The 19,901-nt window shown below is 29.1% G+C and overlaps 1 protein-coding gene across 1 annotated transcript in view; it reads left to right on the forward strand.

Moving 5' to 3' along the window:
- LOC142325689 (uncharacterized) overlaps positions 1-19,901 on the forward strand; it is an 80,956-nt gene that overhangs the window by 39,704 nt on the left and 21,351 nt on the right. The window contains exons 3-4 of the mRNA XM_075367721.1: positions 10,258-10,797; positions 13,465-13,783. Of these exons, the coding sequence (XP_075223836.1) occupies positions 10,258-10,797; positions 13,465-13,783 (859 nt within the window). The remainder of the gene's footprint in view (positions 1-10,257; positions 10,798-13,464; positions 13,784-19,901) is intronic.

Below are 19,901 nucleotides of genomic sequence, written 5' to 3' on the forward strand. Positions count from 1 at the left end.
ATGGACGCAACATATCTTACTCATTTTCTTTCAATCATTTGTCGCAAATAGTAAGCTTAGTGCTGAAAAATAGTATATAAACTTAAAATTTATGGACAAAATATGCAAAATACGTCAACATTTTTTTATAATAATTAAAGTATTATTACGCCTACCAGTAATAGATAGTGATGAGATTGAAAAAATGTGGTAAAGGTAGTAGCTTTTTACTTTGATAACCATCAATACCGATAAATCAAACTGACTGGGATAGCCCATTTGCCAACAATATCTAGCAATTCCATGTAATTTGTGAATAACTAAATATAGTTTATATTTCTTAATAGAAAGTTTTGTCTGAAGGCCAATGATCAAGTATATTAATTGCTTGAAAAAAATTAATTTGATAATTAATGATTATATCCTATAATTACAAATCATCAATTGGACGAAATAGTTTGAAACAACAGTGGACTAGATTTGTTAAACTTATGACAAAGTTTGATTTCATTTCTCTACGTGACACCAGGAAAATATTTAACAATCCAAAACGTCTGACTACTACAAATCGTTTTAATTTTTTTTTTAGTTTGTTACACGGCAAGAAAAACAAGGTATGGATAAATTTAGTGAATGAACGACTATGTTTAACAATTATGTTTAACTTTTTGGCATAAAAAAATGTAGTTGAGAAGTTATAATGAAAAAACAAAAAAAATATTCATTACATGTTACATTAATTCAACAATTTCGTAGTTGTATTTATAAAAAAAGGCAAATATTAAAACTGCAGTAAGTCTGAATTTAACTGTTAATATTTTTTTTTAATAAATAAACATTATGAAAATAATAAAAGTACATGAAACAGTGAAATAAAATAGAAAATCATTCCTGATCACTGGATTCTTTAGACCACAAATGGCCGTTAGATTTCACAAACTAAACCAGTTTTTAATGTTTTCAAGGCAGAGAAGCTTATTAATTCACGACTTACATGGCATCTCTTCGTGTCTTTTGACGTTAAAATGTCACAAATATCAAACTAACTAAATTTTCGACCACATTACATATCGATTACCGAATAGAAAACGCCGGTCTACTATATGTATCGTTTAATCTATTGTTACCATACTGAACAGTTTAGATAATCTTGTACCGATACAAACAGAATCACTTTTATACAGAAAATAATTTTTTCGCACTAAATCAGAAGTTTTATAATTGTACTTTTTTTAATATTAACAAACAAATATAGAAAAGTACATCACATATCAAGATAAAGGCTACTTAATTTTCATTATGTTTATTATAACAAGGGACTTATACTTTAGAACTATGTTATTCAAAATGTATAAATTATAAGTGTAATATATATTTTCTTTATTTATTTAATTAATAAATGATAATTTGATGTACATACTTCTGAATATTGTTGTCAATCGCTGAATAATTTTAATTGATTTGTTAGTGTATTACAATGTAAGTAGCGGACTGAATAAAAAATACAGTGTTTCAAATTAGAGATTTAATAAAGAAGTAATTCCCAAATTTAAAACCAGAATTTCTGTGTGTTAAAACATACTGGTTTTAATTTTGCTTAGAAATTCTTTCAAACAAATGCTGTCATTGTATAATAGTCAAAGAAAAAGAAATGTGTAATTTTTTTATTATTTATAAAGTTTTTTTAATTTATTTTTAATCACGCGGCAAATGCTGAAAATATGAATCGGAGGAACATGCATGTGTGGATGCTTAAACCAGTAGAATTTGAAATTCAGTCTACCTATCTCATCCCTTTGAATCGGTAAAAAAGTATTCTAATATTAAATCAAACTGCATTAATACATTAAATTGAATAAAAAATATTTTTTCCCAGATCTGCGCATAAAGACGAGTTTTCGTTATTTTACTTCATGAAATATTTTTTTGGATACTTTTTTATACAGTAAATATAAGAAAACATAAATTAAATAAGGGAACTAAAAGAGGTATAATTTTTTTTTTTATTTAACTTTAAAATATATTTTCTGTTTATAAGAAAACTAAGTTTTTATGACTGTAACTTGATGAAATAATTAAAAATAACGAATAGACCGTATATACAAGCACAAAGTTTAAACTCATTCACCACTGTGATTTGCTGCATAACCGCGTATGAAAAATACTATTACTAGGCCATAATCTCACATTAACCTAAGGCAGCATAACCTCAATTTGAGGTTATGCTGTCTTTTGTCGACCTTAAATTGAGCGTAACTGAAAAACGAGTTAAAATATTATCAAATGCAAAATTTCCGATATACTAGTACAGCATACCTAAATTTCTAATGAAATTGATCTAGTAGTTTTGGAGATTTTAGAACCACTAAATTTTATATATCTATGCTATTTTTGAAAACTCGAAAAACATTTTATATATGGATGGTATTTTCGTAATCCTCGGACCTCAAAACTGAAAATAGGGCGTGATACTCATCCCCCAGTCCTACCATGCTACAGAAGTAAATACCTAAGATTGAAGTTATTTTGTCTGTTGCTAACCTAAAATTAAGCACAACCAACCTTCATTAAACTTTCACAAACACAATTTCAGCAAAACTACTGCAGCTTATTCTAAATTTTAATGAAATTGACCGAGTAGTTTTGAAGATTCCTTATATTTATAAGGAAACTGTATTTTAAGTGAATGGTATTTTCGTACTCCTCATATCTCAAAACGTAAAGAAAATTCAACTTCATCCACCAATCCCACCGTGCGTCCAAAATTAATACCATACTTTTCTTCAAAAATTCGATAAAAAAAATCTATATTAAAAAATATGTACTACGTAGAAACACTGAAGTATTAAATTGTGTAGTATTTTTAAGTTTTGATTAACTCAATTTTATAGACTAAATTGGTTCTGGAAAAAACGACAAACGTTTAAAGGAATTTTAAAACATTAAACTAAAAGATATATATATATATATATTTAGAGAGAGAGAGGGGAGAGAGAGAGAGACCGGCAGGAAGTAATTTTTTCATAGGCTGTATGCAGGCTAAGGATGAATAGTTTGACTATTCTGAAAGATACGTGCATGGATACTGTTACACAGTATGGCGGACTAAGGTAACAACTACTCGTACTCGTATTAATAATAGATATCTCTGTACAGCTGTTTCATTGCCACAAGGATAGAGCTATTTGATGAATTTTGTCTCATTACTGGTAATTTGTACAAAGATATAATGCATTAGCTAATTATGATTGTAATTGATTTGAAACAGCGATTTATGTATTTTGGCATGAAAAATACATTTTTATATATTAAAAGAATTATAGTATTTTCTCGACTAGTTGCTAACAAATAAATTTTTCTTCATTATTTAATATATTAAGAAAGTCATACGATTTTTGTTTGTGTTATTTTTTATCTTATTTATCAGTAGAGTTATGTCAATAACGGTTAAAAAAACAAAAAAAAAAACACAAAAATTAATTACATAATTTACTTCTTTACCAAAGAGCAGATAAAATAACGACTGAAAATGTACTTTCCAATAACGAAATAAAAAAATTCAGGAAAATAAATCAAACATAATAACAAAAATATAATAAATAAATAAAAAGTGTTCTTAGCAACGAATATAAAGATTTCTTTTTTTACAGATTTCTAAAAAATAAGATCTCAATTCGGGTTTTACTTTTTTTATTTAATGTGTGTTTAAACGTTACTCCTAAATATGCCGGTTTCGATGATTTTTATTTTATTTTCTACAGCTACTACTTGTTTTTATTTTTTTTATTTTTAGTGTTTCTGTGATATTTAGTTCTTTCCGGAGGTTTGATAAGATTTTAATGGGAGAAAAATTGCTCCCATTCTGAAAACAATGAAATATTGAAATGTACATGTTGTTTTCTTCAATCCCTTGTAATCCCTTAACAATATATCCTTGTATTCCCATTCATTAAAATTGTTTTAGGAACATTTTAGAACAACTCCAAGGTAGAACTGTTAGCTCATATTTGTTTGCTAAACTATTCATCAGGAAAATCAGGAAAATATGGATATTGGTATCCATATAGGATATTGGAACCTATATAGCCTAAATGTATCCTAAATAGCCTAAATTGTATCCTAAATGGGGTGAAGAGATTTAAAACTTCCTTCCTGTAGATGTATACGGATTTGAATAGTAGATCGTGAATACCAGTGTTCTTTGGAGGTTGGGTTTCAATTAACCACACATTTCAGGAATGGTCGACCTGAGACCGTTCAAGACTACACTACATTTACATTCGTACATATCATCCTCTGAAGTAATACATTATGATGGTTCCGGAGGCTAAACAGAAAGAAAGAAAGGAAGGTGTCTACTGTAGAAGATTTGAGAAAATGGATTTTTTATTTTTTAGACTTCTATACCCCTGGACCGGATCTGCAATCAAGCATGAATCATCCAGGGGCGTGTCGTTGCGACTCTAACGGGCCTCCCCGTCTGCCGGCAATAGGTCCAGCATGGCAGGTTGGCCCACCGGTTCTGGATCGTCTTATTTTAATTTGCCTGCCTCTAATAACTTAGGCAGGGGTAACCGGGTCCAGCTATGCTGTTCCCGGGAACCCCCCATCCGCCGATACTCGGTCTTATCTCCAATTTTTTTTTTTTTGACCCGGAGGGTTGGGAGTCCCCGTGCCTCCTCACTGTTGCCCACTCGTGCAAGCACGGACGAACGGGAGCTCAGCAGGGAGCTGTTCTTCCTCCCACATCTTCCACCCGGGCTTCAGTCTGCCCCCATTCACTATAATCCTTTTTCTTCCTCTTTAGGATGCCTACAGTCAGCTTCTCCGTGTTAAGCCTATTCCTTAAACCCTTCAACATGTACGAGACAGCGATTTCAGGTGTCACCCATTCGAGATTACAATTTAACTTGGCCGGATCTCACCGAGGACATTCTAATAAGGTATGGTAGGGGATGTCCTGCAGCCCGTAATATATGCAATTTTGGAACATCCTTGTATCAAATCGGTAGAGATGAAAAAAATGTATTAAAAATGTTATGTCTTATAATAAGAATTATTGACTACTGATTGCATTAATATGACGCAATAAAAACTTGTATGTTTATGAGTATCGACTGTATATTTACAAGCGGCTAAGATAATGAATTATGAATTGCAATTACAAGCATGCAGAACTGCCTATTTGAATTGCGTTGATAATTACAATTATCAACATGGTTAAATAATAAAGTAATATAGTAAGCATGAAATGTAAGATTAGTGTAATATATGTTATTAACTTATTAGTGGCTTTTAAATAATTAAATTTAAACACAAAAATAAGATGCTACCTTGGAGCAGTTTTAAAATGCCTCTAGACGATTTTAATGGGAGAATTTATGTGTACATTTTAAAGGATTACAAGGTTCACAAAAATCGCATATATCCTTCAGTAATTGTTTTTCTCAGTCAGAGCAATTTTCTCCCAATTAGATTCGTATTTAACCTCTTTCAGGTAACTTAGATGTAAGAGTTATTTTAACAAAAATTATATGGTAATAAATGTATATTTATTTCTTGTTTGTCATTATTAAATATCACAATCATATATAGCCCAAGATTATTCAGATAGCCAATTTCATGTTAAACGTAAGGTAAACATAAAAATTATTTCATGTTCGATACATCCTGTAGCATACGCTTGCTAGTAGTTATATATATATTTTTTTTAAATTTAGTCAGCCTTTTTTATTGACCTACTCATACTTTACACTAAATAAAACAGAACTACAAATTTAAAAAACTACTATCAGTATTTTCTTAAAAAACCGACTTAAATAAACGTTTAAAGAAAATTTTTTAATTACAAATCTTTTAAGTTGGCGACAAATCAAAAGTTAAGTGTTAAACTAAGCGCTTACAAAAAAATTAATTAAAATTTTTTCAAAATATTTAGAAAATAATTTTTATGATTGTTTCTATTTTTTTAACAAAATTTTACGAATACATTAAGATCTTTTAGGAAAATACATGAAATCTGGGTAATAAATAACATCATACCTCTTCAACAATTTTAGATTTTCCACCAACTTTTTCTAACTAGCACTGGATAAAAGTACACAGCTCTTGACTGCATTAACACGAATTTTTGACAACAATCATGAAAAGTTCTTTCATAAGAATGCCACGGATAGAAAAACCCTTCTTGGAACACATCTTTACAAAGAAAGAAGAAAATAAAAACATACACCACAGTGGAGGGATCGTGACAAGTTCAAACTGAAAAAATAATTTTACATATCGTATCAGGTTAGCTTTACAAGTTTTATAGAATACCTAGGTATAGTATCTAATCTTTTATATTTCACATTTTACCGGGCAATTTATACAGAGTGTTACACGAAGAAACGGAGAAACTTTCAGGACATGTTCCACAGGTGAAAATAATGAAAAAAAAACATAGGTTTGGAAACGCTTTGTTTTTGATTACGGTTAGCGAAAGATTTCCCCAGATTTCAGCTCTTCTAACAAAAAGAAGACCGACTGTAATTTTTCAGACCCAAATTAAGGAGTAAAGTTGGTTGTTTATTATTTAATTTCAGATGTGAAATAGGAGTTGTAACTTTAGTAGTTTTTATGATCTCTGATGTAAAACACAAAATTCGATCTCGAAGAAAATTTTTTTTTAAGTTAATGTAAATACAAATAAAATATTTTTAGTTTGTTTTGCTTCAATAAAAAAACCGATTTTTAAAAGTTTCTGTTTATTTTTTATTGGCTGTATTTACATTACTTTTCTCAGAATTACATTCTCTACAATTTTCGTCTCTAAATCTTTTACATTTATTAGTAATTCAACAAACCCACTGTACTACAATCCTAAAAAAAGTTGTTTTTCAACACCGAATTTTGTGTTTTACGTCGGATATCTTAAAAACCGCTGAAGTTAAAGTTGTGAGACCTAATTTATCATACTTCCCAGCTCAAATTACATAAAAAATGACCAACTTTACTTCTTAATTTGGCTCCGAAAAATTACACTAGGGGTTCTTTTTGTTAGAAGAACTGAAATCTGGGCGAAATCTTTCGCTAAACGTAAACTCAAAAACACATCATACTGAATATTACTTCATTTCTTCGTGAGATACCCTGATGATTAACTCATCACCGCACAGCATAAAAATTCCTAATATTAGGTAAGTGAATTTTAGAGGGTATATTGTCTTTATAACGTAGGCACCCACTAAGGAACGATTTTGGAATAATCCGACTACAAGGTATTAAAAATAAGGGGGAAAATTTTTAAAGATGATTCTATATCTCAGGAACCGAAAGATTTACAATCGTGAAAATTAATATTCAAACATTTCTTTGAGATTAAAATTATACGTACTTCACCATAAAAAAAAAAAAAAAAAAAAAAACATTTGGAGGGGTGAAAATTTTCCATAAAAATATATATTTTTATGGAAGCCAAAGGTGTTTACACCAGTGGAAATTGATATTTAGAATTTTCTTTGAAAACAACAATTCACATGTTACACTATTTTTCACAAATCCAATTTGAAGATCAAGGGGGGTGAACCAAAAGTTTGAATAAAAATTTTTAAATCTCAATAATGTGTCTAAATCCAAAATTCGTTCAATCGAAACCGCGGACAATAGCTAATTAAAATTAAACATGTATTTTTGAATTATTTTTTTTGTTGTAATTATTATAATTGTGTTGTAAATATTAAATAAACAAACTTGTTGATATACAATTAAATCAACCATAACTAATTTTTACCTGCCATAATTAAAATTTCAACAGGCATAAACTAAAAAGTACTTACAACAATTCACAGTTCGATAACAAACATAACTTCTAAAATATTTATGTTTTAATGGGCTTGGTTATTAAAATAAATTAATAATTATATTAAAAAATATTGTAAATACTGACCGTTAGATCCATTAAGGAACTTCTAGGGTCATTATTTTGTTTAGGATTCTCATCAACAATGATTCTCAATAATTACACAATAATTAGAATTTCTTTTGCGCTGAAGAATTGCAGTATTCCATTCTTCTAGGCCATAAATTTTTAATCTGTAATAAAATAAATGAGAAAATTAGTTAGTCAGAAGATAATTTTTTTCTTTTTTTTTAATTAAAACAAATAATAGTTTTAAGTAAACTAATATAAAAAATATAATTACACATCCTTTATTTTACTGCTATAAAATTTCAATTATGTTAATAATAACAATAACAATTTTCTAAAAATACTTTCCATGAATTCAGTTCTAATTACTTTCTTGATATAAAAAACAGCGGGATATAATATTTTGTTAACTCAAGGATATCCGTTTCACAATGTGGTCTTTATATGTTTCTGCTAAATGAATTAAGAAGACAAAACTTATAAATTTTAACTGAAAGTAAAATTTTCTATATTTTTTTATTTATTTATTTATTTTTTTTTACGAACCATGTTCTAATCTTTTTTTCGTGTAAGATATTTCTTTCGTTATTATTATTATTATTACGTGAGTTTGAAATATAGGTTCTATAAAATATTCTATAATATAAATATATAAAACCTTAAAATATTCTTCCAAAAAAAACCTATTGCAGAACATTACACAACAATGACATCTTCAATAAAATTGTTGTATAAAAATTATATAATATTTTTTGTTTATTTAATAACTTACTTCCATACCTTTTTAGTCGTCTTTACAAACTATTTTCTGGAACTATTTGCTTGCTGTTTTATTCCTGGTATTAGCTGATGTTACTACTGGCGGTTTATTTTTATTTATTTTTTTGTTATCTGATAGATCCATGTTTAGAATATGGTCAAAAAATGTGTTAGATGTGAATTGTGCCTACTCACTTAATAATCGTTGATTTGTAAAAAAATATAACATATTTTTTATGATATTCAAATACGCTACGAGTTGTTAATGTTTAAGATTATATCTCCCTTTTTTAAGTGTGGAATATCAAGGCTATTAATGCGGGTGGATTTTTAATATATGTTTACGGTAGGGTTGTCAAATATTGATTGTAAAGGGTTTTAAGTATTCATTGTATTTTTGTTTAAAACTGCGCCTTATTTGACTAATATAAAACATCGATTAATCGGGACACTTTATATGGTTTATATATTTTAGGAGCGTTGTGTTTGTTTCGTGATTTTATTCTGAGAGCATCGTTCTCTTCTGCTCAGTTTGTTGTTCTGCAATCTATACTGTATCAGAATTTGTTAATATTTATGTATATAAATATTTACTATATTTGTGTAATATTTATGTTTTTATATATTACATTTTTTTACCGATTTTTCGAAGAAAAATACGGTATTACTTTCGGTCTAATGATATTAATAGAGGGGGGATGAAAATGAAGTTTCTTTAAGTTTTGAGGTATGAGGAGTACGAAAATACCATTCGCTTAAATTGTGGTTTCCTTATATTTTTATAGGCCTATGTATAAAATTTTGTGGCTAGATATTCTTCAAAACTACCCTATCAATTTCACTGAAATTTTATTTATGCTGTAGAAGTGTAGCTAAAGTTCTGCATGTGAAAATTTAATGAAGATTATTTTTTAACCTCCGGGACTACCGTTAGGTATTACTTCAGAGAATAGAATGAATGACAATTTTTGTAGCCTGTGAAAATGCCATGCCTGACCGGGTTTTGAACCCGGGACCTCCAGATGAAAGACCGAGATGCTACCACTCGCGTCAAGGAGGCCGGCAATGAAGATTAGTTGAGTCATTTTTGAGTTTCGCTAAATCTAATGTCGAAAACATTTGAACGGGGCAAGTAAGAATCGTGATTCTTTATGATGCTGCAAGTTGGAACGTTGACCTTTCTTTATCTGGGTTATCTATTATTAGCAATATTGTTCGGCGTATTAAGGTAGCGTTATCTACTTTGAGGATCGTGATGATTCGGTATGTGTTTGGGAGGTGCAAAAGGAAACAAAATAAAATAACGAAAAATCTATCTTCGTGCTTAGTACTGTGCAAAAATGTTTTATATATGTTAAAATTATGTATTTTTTTGTTTATCTTTCTTTTTATATGAATTTAGCTATTTTGTGTTTATTATATTTCAGCTTATCGTTATAAAAATGATATATATTTAAAATTATTATCATTGCTTACCTTCATGGACAAACAGTTAGCAGAATTCGAGTATTTTTCTTTTCTCAAAGAATTCAATGAAAAATTCAACTTAATAAATCATATTTATAAATTTTGATTATATCTAATATATATTAATATAATTTTTTTTTCAGTTTTTTTCAGAGACTGGACTAATTACGGATCGGTCGGAAATTATGATTTGGATTATAATAATAAAAATTCTACGACAAGAAGGTACTCAGAACCGTCATGGTCCAATTATAATATAGAAACAGAAAATTTTAACAATAGAAAAAATGTAATCCACGAACCAGAATATAATAATTTAAACTTAAATCGTCGGTTAACCTTTGAAGAAGATTCATATCAGCCTCGATTATCCGGATTACATACAAGATCTTCATACTTATCGTCAGAAAATAATTTAAGATATCCAAGTGCAGCGTATTCAAGAAGTAATATGCAAATTTGGCGTCCAGATATGAGCTCAAGGACTAGATATTCCAAAATATCTCCAGAATTCGTAGAACACGTTGACGAAGATGAATCTGCACGATTATTATCACGCGATACAATAGCTACAATATCAGAAACGTTAGGTGCCATCAATACTGTCGGCAGATATCTGGTTAATTATACAAGAGGCAACGTCGTTCCTGGTGATCGATTAGATATGCAGCATACCTCTGTCAGTAACTGTTATTTTTTGTAATATAAAACTTTTATTGTTATTACTTTTATTTATTACAGTTAATTTTTATATATTAGTAATTTACAATAGCAAATTAAAATTTTTAAAGAATTAATGAAGATTTAGTCAAAATATATACATTTTACCTTAATTTTAATACGTATGGATCTTATACAAGTTTCCTTTTTATTAAGACCAGTAAGACTAATAAAATAAAAAACAGAAGAAATACAAAACAGATCGCCCATTTAAATAAAACACTTGGTAATTTATTTATCATTTAAGAATTTTATTCCAAAGAATAGTTGATTTTATTCCAAAGAAATTTTTCGATTTCTAACGCAAAAAAAAAGATTATTGTTAAAAAATGCCAGCTTTTTCCACTTGGTTTGATATAAAGCTGATTACTGATTAATTTCAAGATTTTATATATAAGTTAATACGATTACTGCTCACTTCAGAACAAAAAAAAAAAAAAAAACAAATATATATTTAGAAAAATCGTTCATATCAAGAAGTATAAATCTTTCGAACGAATGAATCTATCGAGAAGTACAAATCGTTCGAACGAACTGAACCGTTCGTGCGCTGCGCCCAGCTGTCCGGCGGCCATCATTGGTCCGTTCTGCGCCAATAGCAAATAAAATAAAAATGTGAGCAAATACAACAAACAAATAAACCCACGCCCTATTATTTTTTATGGAAAAGGTGTATGTGACACATTTAAAGAACCTAAAATTTATAATGTTTATTGTTTGTCGTGTCCGTCCGGTAGTATATATACTTCAAGGCTAAGGAAATAAATAAAATGATTTTATTTTATAATGTAATTATAAATATATTTTTTGAACCTTTTAAGATGTCTTAATTGAACTCAACGATGTCTTTAACAGAAATCTCAATTTTTATAATACGGTATTTAAAATACTAGATCGATGCTAGATTTCACTTTGATAATTACTTTTGAAAATTATCTTCCAAAGGTGGTATTTCAATTAATATATATTATAAAAATGGATTTTTTATAATACATTAAAAATGTAAAAAAAATACAAGTAAATATTAAATTCAGGAAATACATATACAGCCTATAGTTTTCCTATAGTGATCAAAGATCGTCACTTGAAAGACTGAATGTTACATGGATTTCGTTGGGCTCGGTATGTTAATGCAAAACAATATAATCAGCTCGGTGAGATAATAACAAGAAAGTACTTCATTCCTCACTTACCACTGTAAGTCTGATTAATTGTTTTTTCTTGATTACTGCTATGCCATTCTCAGGTTTTGCTTTTTGTTCATACCACGGCTATCATTATCCTTTTTAATTTTTCCATCTAATGGAAAATTTATTTTAAGATAGAAAATATGTTTAGGTTAATTTCGGTTATTTTAATAACTGAGTATGCTTGACTAAAATGCTGAGCTTGGTAAAATTTTCGTACATAATACAAGTGTACTATTATTAAAAAAATTATTAACTGTACTATAATAATACTTATTGAATTATTATTATTTAAACATTACCTTCGAAAGAGAGGTCAAATGTTTACCTTTCAAGGTGATATTAGCATTTTTTAAAGCAAAACCATATAAGAAAAATAAATTATATTGAAATAATGTACAATATAGGATTATACAACAAGTCAAACGAAGACTATTACAATACGAAAACATAGTCAATTAAAAAATTGTCAAATTTTAAATCGGCAACAATGAAGAAAAAATTGTAGAACCAAAAACTTTGAATTTTTTTAACATTGATAAAACCAAAAAAAAAACTATTAATAAAATAACGGTTTATTTAATTACTTAATCAACGAATAGAAAAATAGGATATTTTTTATAAATAAGTTACAATGAATATTCAAATTCATAATAAATCATTAATTATTTGGTTTGAAATTTATAAAATTATCTAAAATTGGTTATAAGCTGTATAAAGAGATGTAGAAGAAATTTGAAGAATTATGTTGAATTGTTCTTATTGCTGACAGAAAAAAGAATTGTAAAGCCAATTAGAATTTATTTTATTTTACTTAGTAGACTAATAAAAAAAGTAGGTTAATGACAATGTACCAAATTATATAACTCCTGTAATAGAAAAAAATTATGAAAAAAAAAATTTAATGAGTGAAATCCACTATGATAGTAAAAATTGGAATGTTAATAGATTAAAATGGTAAATATTATTAACTTATGAATTTTTACCTATTTAAAAAAACAATTTCGAAAGGAATTTGAAGTAATATACCTAAGAATAAATTTAAGTAATAGTGACTAGAATAAAAACATTTTTATTTGTACGGGTAAATGGATTTATTACGTACGACAATCTTCTTCCTTTTTTTTAAAAAAAACTTATACATCTTTTCTACAATCTGTGTTACTTTTTTACATTCAATTATAGATGCTTTTATAGATTTAGAAAGGTAGGTTAATAGTAATTTTACATGATTTACAAAAATTAAGTACTGCTTTAAAATGCAGTAAAATAATAATTTTCAAGAAGCTTTATGGTCTAATCACCTAATATTAAACAGGGAATAAGATTATTATTTTAAAAAGATAATAATAAAGTAATATTGTATGAGGTTACACTCCAATTGTAATGATCGGTAATGAATATATATATTATGTATTTATGTGGTATGTTAATAACAGGCAGCAACTTCTGAAGAGGATTTGCCTGGAGCCATCTATACGATAAGCAAGAATGTGTTAGGACGTAACGTAACGGATAGTATTGCTCCACTCGTACGAGGTCTGCCACCATTGGTGACAGGATCTGGTAAAGCTCCTGTAACCGACCAATCCGGAAGTCCACGTCCTTGTACGACACCATCAGGTGGACCCGGCTTCTGTGATGATCTCAGTAACTGCCCGCAATTGTTACTTAATTTAGGTAATCTACGATCATCGATATGCTTTAAAAGTCTTTTTGTACCTGGAGTGTGCTGCCCAAAAAGATCTGGAGTAGGAGACAAGTACGTAATTTTTTTTTTTTTTAGTTAATTAGCACATTAAATATTATTAGCAAATTGATTCAATTTAATTGCAAGAAAATTAATTTAAAAAAAAATTAATATATATTGGTGGTTCAGTAGCTGAGTGGTAGTATTTCCATCAATCAAAAGGTTCTGGATTCAATCTCGGACAGACATCGTAAATTTTATACGCTACAGAATTTAGTACTAAATTATACTGTTTTTCAGACGCAAATATAAAACCTCTTTCCAAGTTCTACTTGCTTAATCTCAGAAAAATTAGAAAAAAAATAAGAGAAAATGTTAGGTTTAAATTTAAAAAAAAAAATGAACCAAAAATAAATTTCTTAATTTATAATTATAAACAAAATAATTTAACAATTTAAAACTATTATTTCAAAAGCCATGTTATTTCAGCGATTGTAAAAATTATCTTAAAAAAAATTATTACTTATACCTGCATCAGTGCACCTCTGCCTAAAATACAACTTATGTTTGTGATGGCAGCCGTTTTTTCCAGAGCTTTCTCTTTTACTATAATAAACTCAGATTTTACGAATTACGATCTCAAATTGTTGAAGAAGTTGTTCTTAACTAGTTAAAAAGAATACTCGGTATTTATTTTTAGCATCCGTAGATAATTCATCAGATTATAGAAATCTTACGCTTAGAGAAAAAGGAAAACTCCGATAAAGAACAGACGAAATACTGATTTTGCATTGTCATTATAGGATTTTCTCCAAATATTTAAATTATTTAAACCCGTAAAAAACCAAAATTGAAACTACAAAAAAAAAACCAGTACAAATATGCGAAAGGCGATCTACATCCCTTCTTCTAATAGGAGTATAATCCTGCAAACGCTTCCTCATTATGAATTTTAAATTTTAATGAAAGACATTTCTAAAAACAGTTTTCTAGAGTCCGTTGGATTTTTCCTTCAAAGGATTTAATTGCTAGTTTAAAAATAAAAACGCACAACTATACTAAAAATAATGATCAGATTTCCATAAATGTAACTAAAAAAATTAACAATATCCTAATCCAATTTCCTTTTTTGAGAATCTACATAAATATAAATAAATGTAAATATTCGTTTGTTCAAAATCTTATATCTCCGAAAGTTCTTCACCGATTGCTTTGAAACTTTGACACAACGTTGCACGTTTGCCACACGTTGCATTCGAATTCGCGCGTATTTTTATATACATACTTTTTATATACCTAATATGTCACACCTGTGACAGGTAAAAAATGCTTTTTTTGAAAAACAGCGTTATTTGTTGGACGTAAAAGCAACATATGCTATACCAAATATTTACGATTCCATTTCATTGTTTCCGATATGTGTGTCCGCTATAGACTAAAAATATACTGGACCGATTTAACGCGCGGGAAAAAGGGAAAAATCGAAAAGGTAAAAGGGAACATGTAAAAAAAGGGAAAAACGAGAAAAGGAAAAGGAAAGGGGAAAGGAAAACGAAAAAAGAAAAGGGGGAAAGAGGAATGAGGAGAGGTAAATAAGGGAAAGAGAAATGGAGGAAGAAAAGGGTAAGGGGGAAAGGAAAGATGAAACGGAGAAAGGGAATATGGTAAAAATGAAAATGGGGAAAAGGAAAACGTTAAATTTTGTGAAGTACCGTAATGTTCATTTTATCTATATATATATATATATATAGATAAAATACTCAAATCTAGAAATAGCGAATCATTGCCGGGTCTGCTAGTAAATAATAAGTTTATAACCATAAATCAGTAAACGCAGCCTTAAATAGATCGTTTAGTCCTAGTTTAAAAAAAAAAATGTACGGTTTCAGGACTTCGGTGATCGTTGGATAGTCAGACGAGTTGAATTAGGTCGATAGAACAAACACTTATTTTTCTTGCAAGGTAAAGTTAATAAAACAAATTTCCCGGTGACATTGAACCAGTAAGACTTTATTAAAATGGGTCCGTCATGATCGCTGGAGAGTGAAATAAGCATCTTCCTTAAAATCATCATGATCTGTAATTGAGTAATTGAAGTACTTGAATGGTATTTATTTTAAATGAAAGCACTGTAAATTAAGAAAAAAAGTGCCAAAACATAATAGTGAGAAAAAATTGGCTATTTTATGTAGTACTTTCCCTCCAGTTTCCTTAAAAATCTTTCTTCTGTAGAAAAACAATTGTATTAAGATCTACTACCTAATACAAGGAATAGAAACAGACTGATTCATATTTCAACATAAAAGATGTTTAGGTCAGCTGTTGTTCCTTTTAACACAAAAAGAAATGAAGGCTTTATAAAATGCATCTTTAAAATTTAACATTTTTCCTGTTAACAAAAAATGTGACGCAATATGAACAAAAAAAAATCGGGTGGGGCTGTATCGGGGCGCACGGCCGTTGGTTTAACGTGAAACGTTACAGACCTTGGATGAAGTTCCTCCGAGCTACTACAGATCGACCAACTTATCTTAAATCTTATCCAACTTATCTTAAATGGGAGAGCCACTATCGTATTTTTTTTTTTTTTTTGAATAAAACTAAAAGTCTCCAATGGAAAATTTTTTTCATTTCCCCAACTCTACAGATAAATTGGTCGGCCTGTATGTCAGCGAGCCACTTTTAGTGTATTGGACCGAAATAAAAACGAGACATTGACTACGTACTAGATTTAATTTTAATATGAAACAGACACTAAATGGTTCATGATATTTACTTCGACTAATATTCGACGACAATTTTGTTCAAAATTGGTTGTAATATGAGAAGTAAGAGACATAAGGCATAATAAGCAGCGGTAGAGGTGCTCGCACCGTCGGCATCGTTCACTGAGCCCCCGTGCCAGCTTTGCGACGCTCCCGAACAGTTTCGCTCGCTCGGCACCGGATATTGAAATACCTATGCGTGGTCGATAACCTCTCCTTACCAACGGTATGCGTAATTTATATTTTCGGCTGACTTTTGCGCGGGCTGAGGCTGACATACTGAATTTTTATACTTTTTTACATGTTTACTTTAATTTTTTACACATAAATATTGTCCAATATACTTAAATCGATCTATCTTAACAACTCTAAACACAAATACACAAATCTCTGCGCTATCACGTCTAAGTCGTGAGCTACACTGAATAGAAATGAGCGCCCGTTTTGACCGATCTGCGTTGTGCCCCCACCCCCTAAACTAGCTCACCTATGACGCAAACTCAAATCGGCAAGCTGACCATGTAACTTATAGAATGGCATCGCATATATGTCTCTGAGACTAATAAGGGGTTTTTAAGGCAGGACGATATAGACCTTTTCGTTACGCAACAAATTTCTTTTCTGGTAGCCGTTTGTTTCGATGTGATTCTAAACACGTTTCACGTCAAAGAAACAAATCATTTTACAAAACATTATCATTTTACCCTGCTATATAAGTTTTGTATAAGAAATACATAATAAAATAAATAAATACTTACTTAGAACGTTGCATAATTATACATTAGATAGATCTTGTCATGGTAGTTATTATACTCCAAGAATAACAAAAGAAGTGACAAGCATTTGATAGACGAATCAACATGAAACTTTAATTAAATAATTTTTAAGAAATACAAAAGAGATAATAATAAAAAAAATTAGAATTGGTCAAAATCCGTTTTAATAAACAAAATAAATCTGTGAAATAATATTAAATCGAATGTATGAAATACATTTTCCACCTCCATTGTAGTTTGATAGGTACCTCAGAGCTTCATTCGGAAAGTTCCATCTCAAATTCCAGTCAAAGAAGCATTTTTCGAAAGCAATGCAATATTTATACTGTTCTCAATGCACAGGCTTCGAGCTTTTGAGGATAATTAATGAGATATTAAAAAAAAAGTAAAAATTATAACATATTATTTGTACACGTTTAACGAATATGGGAAAAATTCATAAATATTTTTACTTTCCCGTCCAGCGCAATAGCAGTGCTATAGCTTTAGAAGGGAAACTATTGTAACCGATCCAATTTGGGAATATACGGTTTGCACCGAATCTTGACGTTTTCACACCTAAGGAATCCATAAAACCGGATAGAAATTTTCAGGATGTTTGTATACGTGTATGTATTAGGTGTCGCATTCCTTATATCTCCAGAACTACTAGACCGACATTGAACAAACTTTGTCAGATTACTTCTATTTATGGGGAATTGATGCCATGAATTTTTCAACTTAAAAGGTGAGGCTGTACAGCAAGGTCACCTGTACAGTAAGGACATCATCTCGACATTTCGCCTGATTATTTTTCTTAGCCATATTTGTTAACAATTAAAAAATAATATATTAAAAAAAGTTTGCAAAATAGCACCCCCACCTCAAAAAATGTCCTAAATAAGCTAGTGGCTAAGTGGGAATACTGTGTCAATAGTACCCGATCACACCACAAGAGCGATAGTGTAGCACTAACGTACAGATGTAATCGTCCGCTACGTTGTGACGTCACACGTAAGTGGTAAAATTAAATAAATGTATAATATTTAAAATGTAAAAAGTATTTAAAATGGCCGCTAGTACTGCTACACCAGCGTGATGAAATACAGTACACACGCGCGCTTTAGTTAGAATCATTGAATTAAATAAATAAAAAATAATATATTTAAATAAAATGAAAAATATTTTTAATTAAGTTGTGTGTGTAAGCCGTGCATCAGGAAAAAGCCGCGTGACGGGAAAGTCCTACAACTGTGTTGACAGCTTTTTTCTTATTTAATTACTATTATTTAAAAATCGGGAGGTTAATATTAGTACTATAAAAAAAAGAAAAAAAAACTCTATTTAATTTTAAACATGTTTGTATAAGATTTTTAAAAGGATCCATAATTTAATAAAAATGGCAACAAAAATATTATTGAGGCTGTTTCTCGTAAGCTGAAATACTGTGTTTGTTAGATGAAAACAGTTCTGTTTCACGGTTTATATAAGTTAATTTTTTTATTAAATAAATGACAATTTTTAGTAAAGGTAGGGCAGTTTTAAATACTATTTTTAAAGGTTTTATTCAATAAATATCGGCCAACATGTACGAATAATGAGGAACAAACAATAATCTGACAATCCATTTTTGAAACCAGATTCAAAAGGAATAATTAGGTATAATTTTAAAAGAAGCAAAGGCATATATATGTATATCTTTCAAAAAATTTATATAAATAATTTTTTATAAAATATATATATATATATATCACTTGGAGAATTCATTATTTATTAACGGAGTTCCTTAAGAAATTTTCTAAACACGTGCTTCCGACCTAATTCGAAGCTCCCAGCGGTACCTTCATTTCATAGTACCATTAGTTCGGGAGTTACTGTATTTAGCTGAATTCAAAGCAAGGATTTGGCATTTTTTCACAATTTCATTATCATAATAAAAAAATTCCTCTTGCCCTTTGGTAGTAAATAAGCAAACAAATAAATGAGTGAATAAATAAAGGGGTCTTATTTTATCGCTCAGTTTGTAATCATAATTAAATAGAAGTTATGTGTTTACATACAACCTGCTTATTATATAGTTTTTAACTCCGGTCTGTAATATAATTATACATCTTACGGCCGCTTCGAAAGTTCAGTTTCAACTTGTTTACAGGATACAAAAGTGGATTATCAGTTTTTATTTCACGCTAGTAAATATGACTCATGAACAGCGATATACGTTTATATTTTTACGAATGTCCACACTTTGATAAAAAAAAAAATTTCTAAAATATAGCAATATTTGCATGTATTGAACCAAAAAGAAAAAGTTATTTACAACATAATATGTCAGCCTAAGATAAAATGACTTTTTAAGATTTAGTTTTTATTTTTAATAAATTATGTAACAATAATCTAAAATTAATTTAAAGGTTTTCCTTTTTAGGAAAAAAAGGTAAGCTTATCACAGGGTATAGAATATTACTGTTCACAGTTTTTAAATAATATTAGATATGACAGAATTATATTATTTACTTATTGTTGTTGCTTTACTGAGGTCTATAGATAGTTACTGTGTAAAATTTTACAATTTTTTCGTGATTGTGTAAATTTTGTGGTATGGATTGCATTTAAATTAATATCTAGCAGATATGTGGTATTTAGATAATAATGTAATTGAAATAGAAAATC

This window comes from Lycorma delicatula, chromosome 5 (genome assembly GCF_047948215.1).
Source record: "Lycorma delicatula isolate Av1 chromosome 5, ASM4794821v1, whole genome shotgun sequence".
Lineage (NCBI taxonomy): Eukaryota > Metazoa > Arthropoda > Insecta > Hemiptera > Fulgoridae > Lycorma > Lycorma delicatula.